The following is a 24,585-nucleotide window of genomic DNA, read 5'->3' on the forward strand; positions in this document are numbered from 1 at the left end:
GGCTTCACTCTCTCTGTCCATAAACCACAAATTATAGCATTCCCTCTGGTTGGGGCTGCCGGGGAGCAAAATAAGTTTGTGTGTGTGTGTGTGTGTGTGTGTGTGTGTGTGTGTGTGTGTCACATTTGCTGACACAGTAGGAATCCGTCTGAAATCGGTGTCATTACTATTTACATATACATTGGCACATCACATTCCACCTCATCTCTCCCTCCTNGTGTGTGTGTGTGTGTGTCTGTGTGTGTGTGTGTGTGTGTCATTTGCTGACACAGTAGGAATCCGTCTGAAATCGGTGTCATTACTATTTACATATACATTGGCACATCACATTCCACCTCATCTCTCCCTCCTTTACTTGTGCTCTCCATCTTTCTTCTACCCCATGACTCTTATGTTCTCTTGTAAAATGTAATCCAGCGTAAAATACATTTGCATGGAGCTGAAAATGGATTACATGTATGAACCTTTCCCTCCCTAACCACCAAGACGAGGGTTATGTATAAGGGCTGCAGCAGTATGTTATAATCACTGTACATTTATCTCTCTTGGTTCCCATCTTGGACAATATTTTCTCTGTTGGTTTGTATTTGCAGACAGGATCAAGGCCATGCTTATCGCCTTTTTTTCCATACCACCTTCAAGGTTTATTATTGCTTTTCCATACAGTACACATCACACATTAGGTACCTTTTCATCTTCAACACCGTAAAGGGGGAACATATAAGTGCCTGGCATCATTAACATTGGTTGGGGATCAAACATTGGAGCCCACTGGGCTTGGAGGCATCATTATTTCAATTATGTTGAGTTGAATCAGGTTTAAAGGAAGAGAGAGGGAAAATAGAAGCGTGTGCATGGCAGTGGGATATGAAGATGAGGGGGGATAGACGGAAAGAATCCAATGGCGAGAGGGAACTTTGTCTTTGTTTTGGTCTGGGTTTGAGCATGCAAGCTAAATTCCCAGAGCTCGGAAGCTTTTTGTTCCCGCTGTGTCCCACTTTGTGCGCAGAGATATCAGCCAGCACAGGGTCAGAGCGCTGCAGCCTTTTGTTCCCTGTGCAAGGAGATTCCCCAAATCCCTGAAACAAACACTTGTGCAGGGGATAAACCCCACGGATGATTCAAAACTAACACAAAAATCTACACACAGAAACACACACACGTAAGAAAAACACAATGCTGAGACACAACAAATGTCTTCTGTTGTTGAGCTGGCTCAGTTTGACATACATGAGAAATTATCTTTCTCCTCAGGAGCGTTATATGTGTTTTTTGATTAGCAACTCATGCTGACAAATATCACTGTGTCCAGAAATAACACTCGGACTGAAATGTGGAGTGATAGCTGTGCTGTCAAGAAAAAGTGTGTATTGTTTACTTCACTATTTGATTCAGCCTCAATTATCTTGTAGCTACTGCTGTGTTTGAAAAAATTACAGGGTACGATAAAGGGTGGAACAAACAAAGCAAAATAAAAAAATTACTTTTACCAGCAATGTGATGAATGAAAAATCTGCGAGAGTCCAGCAATTGGAGATGCTTCTATTCTTTTCTTTTCTTATGATTGCCCATAAAGGGCTGCCTACACTGAATAATTGCTATAAAGATAACTACATATATATCTACTTTTGTCACTATAAAATAGTTTTACTACAACAGTCGTGAAAGATAATGTTGGATTCCCTTTCAGAGCAACAGAAACAATGGCAGTCAATCCAAATCCATACAAATACAAGGGTTTGGACAGTAACATTTTGTTTAAACATGTATTCTATCAGCAATAATCAGAAACACACACAATCTCCTATATCTTATCACCACAGCTATGATGTACAACAGTGGCTCCTTTACATCTGTTTTCTTTCTCTTATCCATACTCTCCTTATCTTTATATATTTTTATTTACACCCGTAACAAGCTATTGTTATATTATGTCAATGTTAGAGCTTGGCAGTGTATAGTTTTTCCTATGGTTACTGTTCTTAGTGCACTTTAGCTTGATAGTTGTCGTGCCTAATGCCTCTATATTTATCATCTTCAACGTCTGTCATTCATATGCCTCATGCTGAGTTACATTTCAGCCTCTGTTGGATTCATGGTTTGTTTTCTCTCGGATAAAGACAAGGGATATTTCATATGTTCAACTGATACACAAACTACTATCCTCTGCCAAAATACATAAATGAATCCTTCAGAAATGTTGAATTCATGGAGATACTGTCTTAAATACTGCAATAGCTGTTGGTTTCTTTTATTGTGTACATGTACTGTAAAAGAACACACCATTTCATGTGGATATTTCCTTGTCTTTTTAGGGGAGATTTGCTCCTTTAAGATTTATGGTCAGGATGCTCCCTTCGAGGCTGTGGTGTTGAATCGCACATCAGGAGAGGGAGTCCTAAGGGCCAGCAGCCCGGTGGACTGTGAGAGCCAGAAAGAGTACACCTTCATCATCCAGGCCTACGACTGCGGGGCGGGGCCCAGCGGAGCCGACTGGAAGAAATCCCACAAGTGAGTCGATGAATATCTGTCCATGTGATGAGGGGGTATTTGCTTCAGTCGTCATTAAGGCACTTTTTAGTCCAACATGTTTCTTGCGTGTTTTTCTGCCCAGACTTGGGATCTTCCCTTGAAAAGATAACTCTGACAGAAAATTCTGACAATTTATTAGTGGGTTTACAATTGTGACATATTTCAATCTTTTATAAGAGTTAAACAACTCACTTAACATCATTTGTGACTCCAGCAACCCCCGACTATCTGACATGTTTACATCTCTGAAGCTTTTTTAATGCTGCTGTATAACTCAGCTATGAAAATGGTAATTGTTAGACGCTGTATCAAATCTGTCATACTGCTTATTATTGGTTATCTTCCCATGATTTACTTGTTTGGCTGTCAATGTAAATTGATTTAAAGTGGGCGGACAAAGACACATGACTGACAAACAAATATGAACTTCAAAGTAACAAAGGCAGCTGCACAAATGAGTCATATGCCTCAAAAAAGTCTTGAACATGAAAAACAGAGAAAACTTTAATATGTTAAGTCTCACCATCACAAACAGCAAGAACATTTATAACATCACTACGACATACCCTAAAAATGAATGATACATAAAACATTTCTCTGTCATTGTTTATTGAAAGCTTACATAAAAATTACAAAACACACTTGTGTATTTAACTACATTATACTGATTATATTTCCTACCCAATTAACACAAATGACTATTTTAGTGACTGAAATCAAACTTACAAATATGTAATGTGATTCTCGCTCAAGATTTTTGCATGACTCAAATGGATCTGAACTTTTTGACACAACTGCAGAGGCCAGAAGTGAACCGCCCACCTGTGGTTTTATAGTCCTGTACATGATGGGTCTGAGTTGGAGTGTGCATTATTTTCTTTCCAGAATCTCTTTTTGTTTTTTGTTTTAAACTCGTCCTGCTGTAGCACTTCAGACTTGTCTTGGTGTCTTGAAATAGAGAAAATACATTCCATAGCCTTCCCTTAAATGTATATATTGTGCATTCACAGCTAAAGGTAATGAAGAAAAACACCTTTCAATGGATATGTCTTTTTCTACATTCTCTTCTTTCTTTTCTGGTATATATTTTCAAGATTTTTGAGCACGGCAGCAGTGACATGCTAAAACATACAGCTCTGCTCTCAGGGTATGTCCCCCGAATGGCCCATATATATTATGTGTGTGTGGCAGTTCCTTGTGATTGACGGACAGGTAGAATGGAATAGACAGCAGAAAATCCAACCCTGTGGACTTTCAGTCAGACACAAAGAGCTGGAAAATAAGCTTCTCCATACTTACTACTAGGAGGAAGGGGAGAGAGGGAAGAGCTATCTGCTCAGGAATCTGTGATGAATTTCACCAGTGGATGATGGATGACACACAGCGAACGTGTGTGTGTGTGTGAGTGTGTGTGAATGTGACATTATCGCGGCATGACATTCTAAATAGGCCTCATTAAGCTAATGTCATTAATTAGCCAGATGTGATTCTCCAGATACACTGTGAGTTGTTGTCAGAGAAGGTCACCGGGGAGGAGAATTTCATGATATGATCTAAATTATTGCCTCATTTTATAATCTTTAGTGCACAATTGTTATTAGAGTTTAAAGTTTACAACCTGCAAATGAGTGTGTTTTTATGTGCTTCTTAAAAAGATAGTGAAGGAAAAAGTTAGAAGGAACCTTCAATAACAACCCGACTTTTGTTCCGTTAACATGCCTGTTAAATAAAAGTTTGATTGTCATGATGATAATTTGAAACCTTTTCACAAAGAAATACCGATAATCAAGAGGTAACTCTTCCAAATCCGGATTTTCAGGAATAAATCTATTTTCCCTACAAGCTTAGGAACTGTTGTCCTCTCACATTGCTCCGCCTTCAACTAACCACTGTTCTCAAGATAAACAGTACCTTTAGGTCCTTATTAATTGTCTTCAACTCTAATGACTTAGAGAGATTTGTCCTTGTCTCCTCTCTCCCTCCCTCCATCCATCTCTTCTTTCCCTGCATCCTTCTTTTTCCTTTAATCCATCAATCATTTCCTCTGCACTTTCTTCACACCCTTCCCTCCTCTCCTCTCAGGGCGGTGGTTCACATCCAGGTCGATGACGTCAATGAGTTCAGCCCTGTGTTTCGGGAGCCACTTTACAAGGCATCTGTTACAGAGGGCAAAATCTACGACAGCATTTTGCAGGTATTTAGATATCATATTTTAAAGGTATCATTACTTTGTTTTTGTTTTTTGATTCATTGTTTTATTTTGAGGATCCACCTGGCAAATAATTGTGTAGGTTCAGAAGGTTAAAGAGGACATTTTATGCTCATTTTCAGGTTTCATATTTGTATTTTGTGCCTCTACTGTTTCCATGCTTTAATGTTAAAAAATGTCTTTATGTTTCTCATACTGCCTGTGCTGCCACACCTCTTTTCACCCTCTGTCTGAAACCATAGCCCAGTCTGCTCTGATTGGTTAGCTGGCCGGCTCTGACGTGATTGGTCAACCGCTTAAAGATGTCCCCGCCCCTTAACCTATCCCGTACAATGTGTTGGAGCGCTAGCCAATATAAGAGCGACTGTGACATGGTGATGTCATGATGTCACAGAAGTAACAATCGAGGCATTTCAGGCAGGGGGGGAGGATGTGGTGTGAGAGGGAAACTCCCCCTGGATTGAACTTTGGGATTTTAGCCTTTGCAGAACATTTACATGCACAAAAAAAAAAAAAGAACACACTATAGGTAAAGGGAAAACCAACAAAAGCATAATGGGACCTCTTGGTGGCCTCTCCCGATGCCACAAAAAATGATTTGTTCAAAAACGTAGGATGTTGTGATGGTTCACAGTCTTCTTGGTGTTGATTAAGGACAGGGAAGAAAGTATTTATTTTTATGTTGCAGGTGGAAGCTTGGGACCAAGACTGTTCACCACAGTACAGCCAGATCTGCATCTATGAGATTGTCACTGCAGGGACGCCATTTGCTATCGACCGCAATGGTAAGTGTGTGTGAGTGAGTTTAAATCTGGCATGGTAGAATGAGAGACTGGACTGTCGTCATAAATGTTGATGTGATTAGGTGTGAAGTATGTGTCTAAGGCGGTGTTTACACGAGAACGAAACGGGTTGTGTCTGCTACTTTTCTCTGGCGTATAGCCCGTTCGTTCACACGAGGCCATAACGGAACCGCGGAAACGGACTCCGCAAACGATAACGTGGATAGATCTGCAAACGGAACGCTCTGGGGGGCCAAACGGCTCAGTGTGTACGCCCTATACGATCATTTCCTGATAACGATGAAGCCATAGCCCCACCTCTGCTGCTCACTGCTGTAGCATGGTCACTGCTAGTGCTACTGCTACAGACCATGCTACAGATGTCACTGCAAAATCTACAGCTCCTCTACCACAACCATCATCAACAAGTGGACATGGAGAATTACATGAACTACATGTTGCTAAATCTACCGCTGGGCAGAAACAGAAGGGCAACCATGCTTGGGGGTCTTCTTCACTGCTTTTGGTGTATTTTGTGGCAGAAGTACAGCGCCACTTACAGGCCCTTCATATGTACTACAGCGTTTCCAGTGGTCTCGTGTGAACGGACACGTTAAATGAGCCGAATGCGTGTGAACGGAATACTTTTTTGATAGCGAATTCGGTCCGTTTGCGTTTGCGCTCCCGTGTAAATGGGGTCTAAAGGAGAGGGAAAGCTCAGTGAGATTCACTTTGTCTGCCTGGAGGCTTTTTTGTTTGGGAGTTTTTATTAAATTGGAGAGCCATTATTTGTGTATCACGCACACAGAGTTGTACAGCAGGTCATCCTTAAGAAGGAACTTTTTAACTACTGCTTTTAAGCCAACATGGGTGAGAAATCCTCAAAGTACTCAGCAGCTACCAAATGGGCCCTGTGGTGCTGCTTTCTCAACTGAAACAAAATAGGGTGAAGGCTGTTACTTTAGGGATCATTTACTTTAAATTTGGGTTAAAACACATTTGGACCTTACTTGGACATGCTGTACATTTCAAATACACTAATAGCGTTGCTTCTCCTCCCTCACACAAACACACACAGCATGGGCTATGTCTTGATAAAAGCAAAAATGTATTTCCTGGTTTTCTCTCTATAATCTCAGTCGTCTGAACCTCTCATGAATGTGTCAAGAAGTCTCCTCTAACGATAGATTTGTTTGACCAAAGCCGAAACTAGTGAATGTGCAGATACCCAGGGGTGCACACAACTTTCTCAGTGAGGTACTCAGATGAGTACCTGGAGTCAGTGTTTGGTACTCCAACTTCCGGCTCCCCTCAAAGTTCCCATGAAGCCCTCTGTATCGCGAATATCAGCGGGTGGGGGTGCTAGTGGAGTATGATGAAGCCCTCTGTATCGCGAATGTCAACGGGGGGGGGGTAGTAGTAGTAGAGTGCAGAGCTTCGTGACCACAGAGCGTGTGAACGTTGTGATCAGCTGTTTTAGCGCAGTGCTGCTGTACAGGCCGACGTTAACAGCAGCCCTGTCTTTGCACACGGAGACCGACTCCGTCGTCCGGTGATCTAACCGCCTTATGGAAAAGCTTCACATATACATCGGTACGCAAATGCGCTTTGTGACACAAGTGACGGTACGCATTTCAGATTGTTGCTGCGCATGCGTACCTGCGTACCACTTATGTGCACCCCTGCAGATACCTATTGTAGCAAACTGTGGATAAAAAGAACAACTTTAGAATTGGAATTGGAATTAGAAATAGGAAGGCAGAGGGCATTACCTTATTGGACAAGGGAATGTTGTGCTTTAATGGAAGTTAATGGTAAAATATAAAAGTAAATAATAGGCTGTACTGCAGTATGAGTCACTGATTCAAGTCAATTGAACTCAAAGCAGTGAAATAAAAATGGATGAATTACAAATAATTTCTGTAAAGTGTTTAGAAAAACATAAAAACTGAAGAAAACCAGGGTTCAAGTGTGCTGTGATCTAATGTCAAAAACCAAAGAAAATCTGAGGAATATCGGTTTCCCTCTAAACGTAATATAAAATGTGGCTAAAAGTTAAGTAGATCAGGAAATGTAGGTGAAAATTCATCAGCTTTATTTCACAATCTTTAGAAATCCCCCCTCCAGACCCAAATTGGTCATTTTGCAACATTTTTTACAAGCTAAGTGAAACAACTTGTGAAAAATGGTTGTCTCTTCAACTATCAGGAGAATAAGAAACATATAAAACATAATGTGCACTATAGCTCAACAGAGTGGATTATGTTGCCTGTTAATTACCTAAGGATATAAAACTGTCTTTAGAAAATTCGACTTATTTGTTAAAAAATGTAATGTGGTGGATATCCACTACCTTAACTGTTACTGTTGTTCAGCCCAGCTGTGGACCAAATGGTCACTGTGGGAGGTGATGGTGGGAACTGTGGCCTCCTCACCTTTCTTCACTTCAAATGTCTTCTCCTTTCTGTACTGCTGTACCCTGCACTGATTCCTGCTGTACTCTCTGCACCTCCTCTCCTCTGGCCTCTCAATCTATTTTCTCTTTCCAGCTCTTCTGCTCTCCTCTCCTCCACGACAGCAATCAGAGTGACAGCTTTTCATACAGCAAAGCCTCCAGATGCAAACAACAAAGATAGCTTCAGTTTTCCTCATAGAGCCAGAGACGGACTGTGATGGCAATGAATGATGTGAAACATCTTTGAAAATAAGATTATGCCATCATTTGTAAGCCTGCTGTTTACCTTGAGGAACATCTGAATCTTTCACAAATATAAAAAATCATCAGTTGAATATTATTTTGGTCAGGTTATATTTATTGTTTGCTGTTCTGGGATCAAACTTTTTTAATTCAAAAGGATACTGATTGTCACAGATTTAATAATATCAAAACTTTATCAATTCATCATATTCATTCGATGTGTTTGTTGTTTCTCAAATTAATTATCACTTTTGAAATATTTGTTCTAAAAAATATATGACAAAAGCAGTTTTGAGTACAATTGATAAAACATCTTTGTGCGCATAAGAATAAAATATGCCCCAATATTTTAGGGAAATACTATGGTGGGTTGTTTTCCAAACTGCAATTTTCCAAAACAGTAAAAACTTTAAAACCCAGACCTTAGTCATTTAAACACAACATGAAAAACAGCCTGCAATTTCCTTTAATTTAATTTCGATTATAGATACGCAAAATATTACCCAACCATAATAGTTTTAAACAAATCGGTCAATAATATATTTATGTTCTGGAAAATACGTTTTCAGTATGTAAACAAGGCCAAAATAAAAAATGTAACATCTAGTTCAAAATAAAAACAATAAACAATCATCATGTCAATTGCCAACAGTATCCAAAAATGCACTTGATCATGTTAAGTTGTATTAATTAATACATTAAAGTAAGAGCCTGTATGATTAAACACTAGGTAAAGTTAGCCAGCTGCAGGTTGCTTTCTGTGACTAAAATAACTTCAGTTATAACCTCGTCTAACAGCCGTACTCGATTCACGTTGGTCTGTAGCATCTCCTACATCTCACACTGTTACCGTGGTGACAGGTGATGATAAACCCATAATTGGGAATTTACATTGACTGTTACAAAAGGCTTATATATCCTAACACAATACAAGGTTAGTGGACCTTGCGGTGTCGGTAAAAGGCTTCAATAAATATAAAGTGCTGTTTTGGCCTTCAAGGATCCTTTTTTCAAATGTTTCTTGCCTTAATATTTTCAAATAAGAGTTTCTGTTCCTCTGTCAAAAAATAATCATGATAATTCTTTGTTTTGGTGTCCTTCAGGTAACATCAGAAACACAGAGCGGCTGAGCTATGACAAGCAGAAGAGCTACAAGATCATGGTGACGGCCTTTGACTGCGGTCAGAAGAGAGCAAAGGAGGATGTGGCTGTGCATATTGATGTGAAGCCTGTCTGCAAACCTGGATGGCAAGGTCAGAGATAAAGAAACAGTCCCTGAAACATTTTTCAAATGCCTTTATTAACCTTGTAACAATTGATAGAGATGTACTTGACAGTTTGCTGGTAGAAAATGGACCCTCATTTTTTGTTAAATATTCTTAAATGATAGCAACAAAATGTAAGCAGAAGGTGCATATCTTTTTAGTGTAGCCTTTCTCTGTCTCATTTGAGATCGAACGTCTCTCGAGAAAAATCAGAAGACCTGACAAAACCCTCCAGAGGGAAAGTTGACGTGGAGTGTTTTTTTCTTCACCCTTTAACATGCGAGAAGCTCGGCATTCGAGTCTCCCCGTCTCCCCCGCTGCTTCACCTGTCAGCACTGAGAGCATCTCAGGAAGACAGGGAAAGATAAGAAACAGAAAGGGAGGAAGAAGGAGACAATTCGGGGGAGGAAAGAGAGAAATAAACTTATAAAGAAGGAATGAGTTGATTGTTATTTTAAAAGTATTCTAAGTGATCCCAGTTGGTTATTAAAACCCCCGTCTGTGGTTTTATTATCTTTACAGTTTCATTCATTCTCATTATATTATTATAAAGCTCCCTGACCCAGGATGATATAGAATCTCTTATTTATTAGGTTTCCCTTGTTTTACAAAATGTAATCTAACATGCAGGAATTCCAAAGTAGCTGTGACACTTTAATTAAATGTGGTATGTATTGCTACAAAAAAAAAGAAATACCGTGGTGTGGCATTAGTGAGATACACTTGTATACGATAATAATAGCCAACATATTTTGATTGATTTGACCTTATTAATTAACTTGATGTATAAAATACGTAGAATATCAGTCTCACATGTCATTCACTTAAGCTGTTGCATCCACTTTGTGTTTTACAGTTTATCAGACTGTTGCGGCAACGACATACAGTATAAGGTCAAAATACTGTGTTTCCCATTACCATGAGATACTTGTTCACATTGATTGAATAGACATTTTCCAGCTTTCCTAAAGCAACTTGCATACTCTCTACGCCTACTCACATGCCTCATATTTCTCTGTGTGCCAATATAATCATGTAGTTAAAGCAGACCTAATGTCACAGACAAGATCCTTTAGTGCAAGGAGAGCTCTTACTGAAAAGGACGTGAATGCCAGTTGTTTAGGCTTTAGGGACACACACACATTGAGGGAAATGTCAGTGCACATCCGAGGGGTGGAGGTGCAGAGTGAGTCAGTATAGTGTTGAGAAAGTTGTCTGAAATGGCATTCAACTTCATGTAAATGTAATCTGCATGCACTGCAAAGCTCTGAGGGGCCACTGATTTGGGGAAACTAAGCCTAAACCAGAACATATTTTAGAAAAAGAGGAAGTACCAGCTGTTTCTCCAAGATCTTGCTTAATGGGAAAACATATTTTCTGAGATCCAGCTGGCACAACAGGGCAATCTTCTTTTAGCATTTGAATCACAAAGGAGCCCTTGCTATCATACCCCTCTAACACCCTTATCAATGTTGCATGATTCTTTGGCATTTTGGCTCTGAAAATTGGCTTTACTGCATAATCCTGTCGTAAAACCATTAACCCATGGTAGCGTAAATGAATGAATAAAACATAATCCAATTATGCATTCAAATATCAAGTCTTTTTGGACACAACCTTATTTATTGTGCGTGTGCAAAAGGTCAGTCGCTCCCCGGCATAAATAGAGGCTAATTATGGTTTTCTCCTCCTCAGCTCTCAATCTTCCACGCTTACCTGATCATTTCACTTTTTGTCTCAGGAGACTTGATATCATATATATATCCATGGAAAGAGTTGCCAGGTGTTCAGATAAACACAGACATGCACAAACACTTTCCTGTGCTTTATGCTAGTGAATCCCTTTCAACACTGAGAATCAAGGATTTCCATACATCTGGGATAGATTTAACACTTGGGTAATGAATTGTACAATACTTAAGCACAGGAGCAACACGACTAACAGTTACAAGCAGGTCTGCACCTTCTTTCTGTCGTGTTACCGGCCCTTCCAGTCTTCTTTTGATTCGGCACAGGGCAAATATTTACTGAGAATATTCCAAGCCTGTGTGGTAGCCTGACCTTCTTTCAAGACCCACATGCTCATTCTGAAACCTCCTAGAGTAAAACAGAAAGTCAGACCAGAAAAGAACAGACAACAATTTTAGCTACAAGACGTATGTGGTTCCTACAGTGGACAGTGTTTCATGACACAAATAAATTAATATAGATGTTTGTAGCCTGTCATATCGTAAAGAAGCTAGTGCAGTAAGGAAACAAAGTGTGTACATTTGCCATAGACCTATAAATCACATAATAATAGTATATGTTTTTTTTATAGCATATTCAAAGAAACTAATTCACAAAGTTCCTATGTATACAAATCTAATATGCATTGCAATAATAATAGAATATTTTTAATGCAGCCAAGAAATAAAGACACAAATAATGAAGGCAATTATTAAGAATTAAACGCATACACAATTATAATTAAATGCCAAATAGTCAAATGTGTTACCTGGTCATTATATCTGTCATAGCAACAAATGACACCACTGACATCACTAAACTAATAACTACAACACTAATGTTGGCCCTTAAAGGTTGGAACAAGCGCGTGGACTACGAGCCAGGGACTGGAAGCAGGCAGCTGTTTCCCAAGATGCACTTAGAAACGTGCGGAGGTCTCCTGTCTGGAGTAAAAGCGATGGTAGAGCTCCAGACCAATCACATCGGGAAGGGCTGCGATCGGGAAACATACTCTGAGAAGTCTCTGCAGAAACTGTGTGGTAAGTAAAGAGAAAAAAGAAAAAAGGTTTAATTAAATTCCTTGTTTAAATAGTGTGATGCAATTTGAGAGTTGAGTGTTATGAGGGAGCAAGAGGTTATTATAATAATGAAAATAATCAATTTGTAGAAGATATTACCTCTTGACATCTTAGCCTCTGCACTGTATTCATTTGCATATTTTCATTGCCATATCTACTTCTGGAGTCTAATTTGAAATATTCCTTTTGAGAAATTAGAACTCATTTGTGTTTGAAAAAACAGTTTCCTACACCTCATCATTATTTCAACTTCTCTAAAAAACAATTAAAAGCATCTGTTTGAAATGTGGCAATTATCAGGTCACAAAGGTGGAATTAACATACCATGTTGTAAACAATGATCATTGCATAAACAGTACATGGCACATCAATCTTAGTTTATGGGCTAGGTTAACAAATCTAAGTTTTATGTAGATAGTATTGGAGTAACCATAGTTTTGCAGAGGAAGTTTTTCTCCAGGTTGTTGCTCCAGTAGCCGCCATGACAGTGTTGTACCTTGTGATTGGCTGTTCCAGGAGCAGCGTCAGGCAGCACCGACCTACTTCCTGCCTCCAGCCCTGCCACAAACTGGACAGCGTCTCTGCTGACTGACAGCGGCCGTGACAGCGATCTCATCTACAGGTTCGAGGGACGTCAGGCTGCTAATGTCCCGGACCACGTGGTGCCCCAAAACCTCACAGACCAGTTCACCATAGCAACATGGATGAAGCACGGACCCAGTCCGGGCCTCAGAGCGGAGAAGGAAACCCTGCTGTGTAACTCCGACAAGACTGGTAAGAAATACATTTCCGACGTACTCATTGTTAAAAAACCCATCTCCATAGTTTAATTGTCCTATATTTGAGAAGCACTTCTGCTTCAATTGGAAAGACTTTAAACTAATTAGGTCTAAGATACTGGAATATTTTATATATAATTTACTCAGTTTTAGAATAACACTTTAAACAAAACATGATAAAAAACATTGTCCTCTTAAGCCCCACGGACCCTTCGGCGGGTCCGAAACCACAACATCTGCAAGCAACAGTGTCTGAGGGCTTCTTAAGATTTAATAAACTATGAATGTTTCATATCCATGTAACGGGAAGAAACTCAGCTAACTGATGATTTTTTTTTTATTTAGCAAAAAAAAAACACAAGGCTAACGCTGAGCCTCTGAATTAGCCCTGAGCAAAAAAATCTTAACGCCATTAGCACAGAACTCTAGCTATACCGATTGATATGCTTATTGGATCTGCACAAACAAGTTTAGCTAACATCCTGAGATTCCACAGATTATAGAAATATAAGGATCATCACTGAGAGATCAGAACTCGTCACAGGGGAAGCAAATACAGACAACACACGACGTAGCTTTAGGTAGCAAAACACTGAGATATGCTCACCTTAGCTGTTATTCTGATCAAAAGCCGTGTTCAATGGCATTAAAACGAGAATAAACGCGGCTGAAGGTTAATCCATAGGTTAATCCAATGTGCTTGTCACTTTGAAAAAATTATTGATAATCCATAATTCAATTTTTATGCAAAAATCGGAGAATAAAAATTAGCTGCTAATGGTAGCCACCAGAGTGTGTCGCAGCTCCGGTTTTGGCTACGCGTCACTCTCACCCGTTATTTGGTAGCCTGTGTGTGTATGTGGAACAATCCCCCGATTCCATTGGCTCTGACGGTTAAAAAGAGATGTCAATCATCAAAATTGACCAAGGGATGCCAGAGATAGGTCAAATCCACCCAAATAACCCCAGAGGTGGGTTTTTTTTGCTAAATCTCTCTAAAAAGGTCAAATATCACTTGTTTTGCATCAATCTTGATACAGGGTACTTATTATATGTTGTAATTTGGATTCCTAAAGCTTTTAGTATACTAACCCATCATCCAAGGGTAGTTTTCACTATAAGTAAAAAATACTTTTTGGACGGACACTATAATTTACAGTCTTTTACTATGTTCAATCTGCATTTTCTTTGAAATAAAAAAACATCTATATTGATTCTGACTTTTCTACATCCAACTCACAGGTTTATCATTACTTTCAGAAAAAAGATTATTAATTTAACCCTTTTAGAAGTGTAGTTATGGTCATTTGTTCTGGAAATGTCATTTTCGAGCCTGAGACCTGAAAAACAGGCTTGGGGCTTAACAGGTTAAGAAAAATAACAATAGAATTAAACCCAGACTTCCCCTCACAATAGCAAATGCTCTTTGAAACTTAAAACTTTTTCCCGGCTGCCTAACTGAACTGAGTTGCCTTAACTGTGTAATTAAGCAAGCCATCTGCACACTGCACGCTCTCACAATGGTCTCACAGATGGCTTATTAGCTTACGAAATGTGCAGTCTGATCTTGTAATGCAAAACTGCAGAGCTGTTCGTGTTGAGCCACTACAATCTTATAAACCCTTTTTTCATTTGCAACTTTTTGGCTTAAGGATGTGAACGGTACCAGAAGACTCAGCGTGAACGCCAGATCACCAATACTGTGTGAAAAACATCCATCTATTTTATCCCATCATTTGGATGGCCTAACTCTAGGGAATTTAAGGTGGGAGATAAGGACACAATAACTCTTATTAAAGCATTATATGACAGCAAGATGTCAGTACTAACTGTTACCAGAAGGTCAAAGTGATATGACATTCTCCCAGCTTTATAATATATATAAATAATATTATTTCACCCAAAAAGGTATTTGTATTCAGTTTTTAACACTGACATACTTTAGAAAAGGTTAAATGTGCTATAGACAATAAATGATTGTACTGAATTATAACCCAACATGAAGTAAAATGGTAAAACAATAAATGTAAACATCGTGTCCCCAGACTACAGAGCAGTTTCTTTCCTCAGACATTGACAACGGTCCACTTTTCTTTCACATGCTTACAACATTTTTTATTTGAAGGTTCACTCCTAACTTTATCACTTTAACAAAAATATTTAATTTTCACATTATTGCTTGGACACGTTTTGGGTTTTTTCCGTCTGTCCCAGTCTTGTGAGCACGATATTTCAGCATGCCATAACTATCCACTTGGACTAAAGGATGAACTGATTAGAATTTTGGGATCAAAAGTAAAGGTCACTGTGACCTCACAAACACATACCGTAAGGCTTTTTGATACATGTGTACAGTATGTCTAATACGATAATATGTGATGATTTCGAACACCGATGGTGTCTTGACCTGGTGGAGGCATACAACCACAGAATGGCGGAATTGATAGTTTTTATCTGCAGTTATACGATTATAAAATTAATTTCCATTTAGGAAAAGTAAGTAGAGAAAGAATTGTGTTCAAAAGAGAACCAGGTTCACATCCACAACATCACATCATAACATCAGTTTATAGAATGCATAATCTTGTTGATACATACATTGTATGAATAATGTTTAACTGTGTGACCATGTATGTTTGTGATCTTGCCCTCGCAGAGATGAACCGCCATCATTACTCTCTGTACGTCCACAACTGCCGCCTGGTGTTCCTGCTCAGAAGAGATTTCACCCAGGTCGACACTTTCAGACCCGCCGAGTTCCACTGGAAACTGGAGCAGGTGAGCTGTGTGTGTGTGTGTGTGTGTGTGTGTGTGTGTGTGTGTGTGTGTGTGTGTGTGTGTGTGTGTGTGTGTGTGTGTGTGTGTGTGTGTGTGTGTGTGTGTGAGAGATTCAGGGTGATATTCTACATCAGGTGAAGGGCTATCATTATTTGCGTAGTGAAAGGAGTGGCTCTCCATTCTAATTACCGGAGGCCCTCAATCACTTTCTTCTGCTCGCTGCATGAGATAAGAGGTGGAAGACACTATTATCCTATGCACACACACACACACACACACACACACACACACACACACACACACACACACACACACACACACACACACACACACACACAATAATAGGCCCACAGTGGAAAGTCTGTCTAGTTAGAGGTAATAGCTCAACCAGCAGCGCATCTCTATTATCTGTCTTGCTTCTGGAGAGTTGTTAAACTAATTTGCAGTTTACCGTATCATAAATCGAATCGATAGATTTATGATTAGAACATTATAAAAGTAGGGTAGACATGTGGAGATTATCCGACTGAACAAAACGTGATCCGTCTCTTAACTATTTGTCAACCACAGACCTTATTTCGAGCTATTTTCCAAAACCCTATGGAGAAATTGCATTGCTTTTTGGTCGAGGGAACCGGAAGGAACCCATGCGCAGCTTACAGTACTTCCGGGTTTTAGGAAGCGTCACTGCACCGATCTATTGCAACATATGAAGTTGCTTCAGCTTCACAGATTATACATATTAAAATGTATTTTCTGTTGCACAGTGCTTTTTCCTACTTTAACTATCCTGCAGATGTACACACTGGTATATAACCTCTGAATTCTACAAAAGAATATGCACATTAGGCAGGTATGTTATCTGAATATAAAGGTTTATATTCATTGTTCCAATATGAAGTGGTGAATGTTTAAGTCCTTCAGAAATTGTCTTGAAAGAAAGTCAGAAAGTATTGCTCAATAACACCTTGGTCCGGTGGATGCTTTAATGAGAACCGGCTGAAGGTCGTCTAGTCATGTTTTTCACCAGGCGGACGCTTTGTGGAGAAAATACTACTTTAAAAAAAGATAGAAAAATGAAATCATGATAAACCAAAATGTCCCAAATACACAACTCTCCCTGGATAACTAATAATATCCCTTTGCCCTTATTCCTCCTAGCTTAGCACTTTCTACTTTTGTCGTTATTTTGTTTTACTTGATTGTAAGCGCTTTGAGCACCAGGAAAAGCGCTTTATAAATGTAATGTATTATTATTATTATTATTATTAATAATGGATCGTAGATGTAAATCTAATCTAATTATTCAGCCTTGGGATCAACATATGCCTAACGCACACTGAAATTGTTAGAAAATGTTTCATGATTACAGTAAGATATTAGGAGTTTTTGCTGCACTAAGCAGATTATAAGAGATTTGTATTGTATTTGGGTCTTTCTGTCTATTTGTGCCCATGGCTGTGTGACCCTGCATCAGCACGTTTGTCTACTCTTATGAAAACTGTAATGCTGGATTTACCCAATTTACTATTTCATCATGCATGGAAAAAAATGAGTGTACAAGGCTTAGTCTTCTTGTGCTATGCAGTCAGTCTTTGTGTGCAGGCAAACATCCCAGCGAGTTTTTTTGGCACTATCTCCTCCTGTGCCGGTGTGTACCCTCCAACCCTGTGATTGCTTGTTCAAGGTCAAAGGTAGATTGAAAAGTGTTTTTCTCGATCCAGTGTTTTTTCTCTCCTGAGGCCCAGGGAGGTGTGTGTGACAAAGAGAAGGGCAGCCAAGTAGTGACTGCTGAGTTTTCTTAGCAAAAGAGCAAACAACCCCAAATTGTATTTCAGTCTTCCTCTCTCCTTCTTTCTGTTCCTAATTATCTTTCCTCTATTCTCCTCTTTTTCTCTCCCTTTCTCACTTACAGTACATCGATAACAGAGATCCCATTTGCTCCTCTTTTTAAATCTTGCGGAGGATCACAGAGGAAGCATGTTTTGCAGTCAAAGAGAATATGTGATGAGTTACAGTACAAATCACTTGTGCAGAAACGTTCATGAAATATAAATGGAGGCTGGTCTGAAAACTGTAGGTTAATGAGAGATATGACATCATAGGAGCACAGCCCATTTGGGCAAGTGAAGGAAACAACTCTATGATCATCAATCTGTGAAGTAGAGTGCAGTTTGCTGTACTCACGTTGCCATAATGTGCTTTTTATGGTAGTGACTTCCTGCATATTTGAACATGTTGTGCACTCAACTTCTTTATTGAGTTGACATGCAGGTGGAAAGAGCAGTACATTAGTGAAACTGCTTTGATGGATTCTTGTGTGAAAACATGTCTTTCAGCTGGATCGACGAAAGGCTACTTTCAACAGAGAAACTGGTGTCTTCACCTCTTTTCTTTTAAACAATTCTGGCCTATCTTCTTGTTGAATGTCAGTGCAAAATGATTGAGTCTAGAACCAAACCATTTCTTTTGAATGTGAGTTGCTGAAATGAAAATCTGATGTGTGCCCTGGAGCAGCACACGATATTTCAGAAGTGAGCACAGTGCTTTTGAAAACTGCCCCAATCCTTAACAAATATAATATTCTACTTGGATTTATGGAAAATGCCTAATGGTTGACTGCACAATAACTACAATGAAAATCCAGGCACATAAATATTTTAAGTTATTATTTTTGTTTTATTGATAACAGTCATCCAAAACCAACAATATGGTAATTGTTTTTACAATCGTACTTTATCACAATATGTGCTGTTCTTAAATCCATTATGATCTTGTATCTGCACAAATATCAACATTACTTTTGAGTTATTTATTGAATAGTAATAGTTTGAAAGATTGATTAAATATTTTACAGGAAAAATCTTTTTCTCATTTGCCAGTCCGAGCACAAGTTATAAAACAGTGACTTTAATTATTTATTATTCTATAAAGTAGTAAAGATCCATGTAGTATAAATTCACAGATCTTAGCGTCAGCTTTCAGCATAAAGCATTCCCACTAGCAATTTCTTCAGGAATTGCATTCTCTAGTTTCAGTAGTTGTGTTCTATAATGTATTTACAAAGTGAAGAGGAGGCAACTTTAGAATAGGGAACATGTTCAGGTCAATTAGAGTCAAACTACTAGCTTATTGGTTATGAACAAGACTTCACTTTAAAATAGGGAACATATTCTTAGATAGAAATACCTCATTTTCAGTTATTTTGACACAAATAAAACTTTTAGTTTCATGTCTTGTTACATAAGAATAGATTATATTTGTTAAGTGTTATTATGGGAGAATTACTATTCTTGTGGTTCTACTGCCTTATTAGGCCAATGTTGAGCAGAGCATATTAAGACCCAAACTCATGTACAACAACTTCCTTACTTGCAACAAATAAGCACTAATTAAAGGGTTATTGAGGAAAAACTCTCAACTAATAGCTTATTACTTGTAGAATATGATCATGTAGAATAAGGCATTAACCTGTTAAGCCCCAGAGCCCCTGCCGGCGGGGGCTACAGGTCTTTTTCTTCACAAAACTGTGTCTCAGGGCTTCTTAACATTTAAAACATATGAATAAGTGTTTTATAATGACTAATGAAGGGCCAACATACTGCTAACATGCATGTTAATCAGCAACTAGTTGATGGTTAATGTGTGTACCTTAATATAAAGTGTTACCCTAATATCTATTCTTTATTTACATTTCAGTGAATGTAGTACTTTAGTACACTTTGTAAGGTATTTGTACCCACTTTATTTGTACTATACCTGAGTATTTCTATTTCTACACTTTTCCCAAGCCCTACATTTTTTTTGTTGCATTATTTTACCTACATTAACAAAAGTAAAAGTACTTGTTATGCATTTCAGAATCACTTATATGAAATTACTGTAGAGCAGGGTGTTCAATCTCTGGATTAGTAATTTGTGTGTTTGTTGGATAAGTAAACATGTGGACACACACACACACACACACACACACACACACACACACACACACACACACACACACACACACACTGTAATGACAGAGGTTTGCCTGTAACATTATTTTTGTCTTCTGTTTTTGTGTCATTCATCTTCATTTGTGACAGTATGCAGGGAAACAAATACATTAATACATAACTGGGTCAGTTTCTTCCTCCTCGCTGCGTTTAAATAGAATCGTGATGCAGCGTGTCAGGACAGAGATGCATGAAATTCAATTTAACTCATCACGCTGTGCTGTGCTGTCCCTTTACTGTACATCAGCTAAATGCAGTTAATGAGTGTGTCTACAAGTCTCTAAACCTACATATATACAGTATATATATATATTTATAAAACGGACAAGTCAAATCAAGCAATCTGATTGGTTCTTAGCCGTGATATACTGAGCGTATACCACGGGTAGAATTGTAAGTTACTTTTCACAACAAGTCAGTATCCCATGCTGGGCAGAAGCCCTCCTTTTTGACGCAGCGGTCCAGACATAGACAGCAGGATATCTAGATACTTTTGAAGGTTTAACACAATGAATTGTGCTACTTTTAAAGCAAGCAACGATGTTTTCAAATCTGTAATCAAAGAGGTCCGCACAATTCATTGTGTTAAACCTTCAAAAGTATCTAGATATCCTGCTGTCNATCTCAGTGGAGCATGTGGGATAGACGAGAGCAGGCCGGTTATATCGATTAGGAGATACACGGGGCCAGTGATAATTGCGAGAAAACACATGAACAGGAATGGAGAAAATACACATGACTAAAGCATGAGGGGCTGGAAAACCAAATGAAATAAAATAAAACACCAGCGATACTTATACTTAATTCACACAGACTATCTCCTCTTTGCTCTTCTCTCTTTGTGGAGCAGCAGGTTCAGCTGTCAGAACAAAGTGAAAAACAAACAATGGCATACAATATTATTAATATGTCGGGTAGTAATAGGTTTATTTATTTTCTCCCCAGAGAATTCCCCCCAGACCCCCCTGCTGGGGTTGGGCTTTCAGTATGCCTTTTTATGTTATACAGTTCACCTTTGATTCCATAATCTCATTAAACCTTTTTTAAAAGCATACTTTAGTTCTGTGAAGGGATATATGCACTGTACTTCACTTTAATTAATATTGTATGCTGAGAAGCGTATTACAGCACAATTTTTTGTTGAATAGATTTGAGTGGTTCAACATTTCGGGTCACGATTTATTGACAAAGTGGCTCCCGAGGCCTGACCAGTTGAGAACCACTGGCGTGTCTTTTAGGTCAGCTGTTGCTTAAACATTTTGACTAAGTCTAGGCCTGGCAATGATGTTCCAGTCAGGTGCATTTCACCAGAATAAAATGCATCCCAGCTGACATTTTTTATTACTGTTATTTATTCATTACTAATATTTCTAATGGCCTCTTTTAAAACTACACATTTACATGTTCCTTGACTGTATTGCTGCATACCTTTTGAATTTACTGTATACTTAGGGACATACTGTATTTCTATCTCGATACAACAATATTCAAAAGGTCAATTTATTAAATGAATAGCAAAAGCAATATACCTTTTCAGATGTTACTTTAAACCTTAGATAAAAGTGTGTTCAAATATTATTAAAATATGAACTGTAATTACAATTTGTTGGGAAATTGTTTTCATACAACTCAGCATACAGTAGCACACTTTTTTAATTTCACAACACTATTAAAGACAATTAATCATGTTAAATGCTGGAAATCTTTATAAGGATCTTAGTCAACCCTGTTGCTGTTCAAAAATATATTTAACTATGAACTATATTTTTCTCTTTCATTCGTATTTGCCATATACGCCTCTGCGCCGCACAGCACACATTTCCGGGAGGTTGAAATAAAACAGGAAAAATATTAATTCAATTGTTTTATCTTAATAGCTTTGAAGACATTTGAGGCTTGTTTTTGAGTTAATTAAATACCTGCAGCGATCCCCCTGCAGTAGAAACGATAAGCCTCCAATTTAAGAGAGATGCTGTGTGCGTTTCAGCTCAAGGCAAATATTCACCAGTTATTTCAATCTTTTGTCCCCATGTATTTTAATTAATTTGTTTATTTCTCATGAAACAAATGTCATTGCATCCTGTTACAGTGCAACTGTGTCAATGCAATGACTACACCCTAATAAATGAGTTTTTAACGGACATCACTCAAATGTGCATCAGTTTAGGATTGTTTTTGCAATGAATTTTTGCATAAAAGGGCCAATTTTACACTACTGTAAGTGTCTGTATGTTTACTATTTTAAATATGTTAAAATTAGAAACCAGAGGCTTTTTTCTTTGGCAAAGCAGGTGGAGGGTGCATTTCAGCCCTTGCACTTGCTTTGAGATTTACACGTTTCCTTTTGTTTAATTTGCACAGTTTTAGCAGCCCCTAAAAGCCACACAATCCTTTTGTGAATTGGCCCCTCTGTATAAACCCCTTACTGTCATACTGATGTTCTTCAGGGCCTGAAAGTTGAATAAATAATTTAGTTTGTTGTCTGAGATTACTAACCCACTTAATTTAACACAGCCTGGATGTTTTCCTCCTCTCCTGAACTGCTCTGTGCAGCGGCGCTCAGGGGAACGAGAGGCAGTAACAGTAGAGAACAGAAGCTACAGTAGCAGCCAGCATGGGGCTGGAGGCATCTACTCTCTCCGGTCTGTCAATGTGAATCATACAGGGGTGTTTCAACACGTCGGCTGAGAGAGAAGATCCTGTCACAGAAACATCAAACAAGTGCCTTCAGCGTGCTAGGCAGCAAATTCCACTAACAGTGGGATAATGCCGTTCTTCTCATACTGTACAATCTGCATCAAACAGCATCACATATAATACAATGAGTTAACACTATTATGTAGAGGGGAAGCTGGGCTTTCTAAACTACCATGTTAACATTTGAAAAGTCTAGTAACTTGTCTCAGACACAGATTATTGATATTTTGGTTGGATTAAGACCTTTCGTCACCTTTTAATCAGAGCAACAGCCCACTGTGTCATAATGTCTATCTTCTGGAGCTCTGAGGGCGGTCACTGGTGATGCATTTTAGGATGCAGTTCATGTTCTCCAAGAACAGTTAGGAGTCAAATGATTTGCAATAACCATGTAAACAACATTACAGCATCTGGTATGCTTTAAAACAGCAGGATCTCTTCACTACCACTCAGAATCACAGACAAGCTGGTTCGGAGCGGAAAGTTAGACAGAACTTATCCTGTGTTTTTTCCCAACCTCAGTATAAAATCAGCTGAGGAACTTTTTGACAGTTTGTATTTGTTCTGTATTTGTATTCAGGGTCAAGCCTAAAAACAAATAGGTGTTACAGAGCTATAAGATTTCCTTCTGGTTTTTGTCATTTTCCTTTCACTAAACATCACATTTTAAATAGTTTAGCCATTTAAGCTTTCTTGCTATTTTACCCTCATGGAGAATATTTCTAATCTAGACCACAACCAAATCAACATATTATATAGATATAATAATAGTGTATTGCTGGGATTTGTAGGTAACTTACAGCTAAAATGCAATGGTAGCCTTTTCTTATATTGCTTTATTATAGTACACATTTAAGATGATGTGGCAACTGTCGTAATGAAGTTTCCTAGAGACAATGACTAAGTTTACATGCACAGTAATATATTCTGAATATGACAATATTCGGTATTTTCATGGGTCACACAGAATTTTATTTGGATATTAAGGCCTTCTTTCAGCCGTGTTTCTTTTATGCATGTAAACAGTCACTGATATTATTCTTCTTTCCATCTGAAACAAGAGATGCTGTTGGTTGAACTGTTGTTAGACAGTGAGGCTATATATTAAGGTCTCTACATGTTAGAATCTGTGATCCAGACCATGATTTGGAAATACCAGAAGCCTAGCTGTGCTGCGTATGGATAAATCCATGGCCCTGTCTGCGGCGCTGAAGTATCAGATGGATTTGTAATTGCATTTTTTTCACTCAGTCCTGCCCCTCTGTCGGTTTAGATCTATACAATTCTCCTATCTATTTACTATAAACACTCACTTCTATACTATATGTAGCCTATATATCTATATATCGTCTATGCTGCTGGAAGTATCAAGTTCCCTCTGGGACAAACATATTTGAGGGGAGACATGACTCCAGTTATAGTTAAGGTGTCCTGGAGCAATGTCGTGCTCCCATTAGGCCTTACCGCCAGTTAAAAATGAACAAATCTGATGTCAAACTTGCAAAACGTAAATTAACTAAAGATGATTCAAAAGAGTTTTGGTTTTATTTGAAATAGAAAAAACCATGTCCATCAGCCAACTACCAACAGCATGAACTACCCATCTGCACTATTACAGGCTTTATAATTCAGATTATTTTATGCCAATGCCCTTCTTTTTTTTTTTTGTTGAGGCATGGTAAGTACTATGTTTAACTGACGACAGTAGGTGTAAGTGGGGAACATTTTCCATCACCTCGTTTTCTTTCCACATGAAAAAATATTCATCATTATTCTGCCCCTTAAGTCTCTTTCTTCATCTCCCTGACAAATGCATGTTGAAAGGTTTTCGCTCAGACAATTTCTTTCTGATTCGCAAGTGTGAACAAAACTGAACTTTCGGATTGCCTGTGTGTCGATTTGCAGACAGAATGAGTTTGATAAATTCATAAAAAAAGGAAATGCATAACAGCACAGAGGAGGAGCAAAAGGAAACAACTCAATGCATTGCAGACCTTTCATACACGTTTACATATGTGAGCGTTAACACATATGATCTTTTGT

At 38.5% G+C, this 24,585-nt stretch overlaps 1 protein-coding gene across 1 annotated transcript in view; it reads left to right on the forward strand.

Annotated features, from left to right (window-relative positions):
* Positions 1-17,016, forward strand: part of LOC104944513 (calsyntenin-2-like) — a 117,656-nt gene extending 100,640 nt beyond the window's left edge. Inside the window, exons 3-10 of the mRNA XM_010770057.1 lie at positions 2,316-2,511; positions 4,615-4,726; positions 5,430-5,526; positions 9,325-9,474; positions 12,069-12,254; positions 12,810-13,067; positions 15,729-15,857; positions 17,012-17,016. Coding sequence (XP_010768359.1) covers positions 2,316-2,511; positions 4,615-4,726; positions 5,430-5,526; positions 9,325-9,474; positions 12,069-12,254; positions 12,810-13,067; positions 15,729-15,857; positions 17,012-17,016 — 1,133 coding nt within the window. The remainder of the gene's footprint in view (positions 1-2,315; positions 2,512-4,614; positions 4,727-5,429; positions 5,527-9,324; positions 9,475-12,068; positions 12,255-12,809; positions 13,068-15,728; positions 15,858-17,011) is intronic.
* The last annotated feature ends 7,569 nt before the right edge of the window (positions 17,017-24,585 follow it).

Source organism: Notothenia coriiceps, unplaced genomic scaffold, assembly GCF_000735185.1.
Source record: "Notothenia coriiceps isolate Sejong01 unplaced genomic scaffold, NC01 NC01_scaffold00008282, whole genome shotgun sequence".
NCBI classification, from domain to species: Eukaryota; Metazoa; Chordata; class Actinopteri; order Perciformes; family Nototheniidae; genus Notothenia; species Notothenia coriiceps.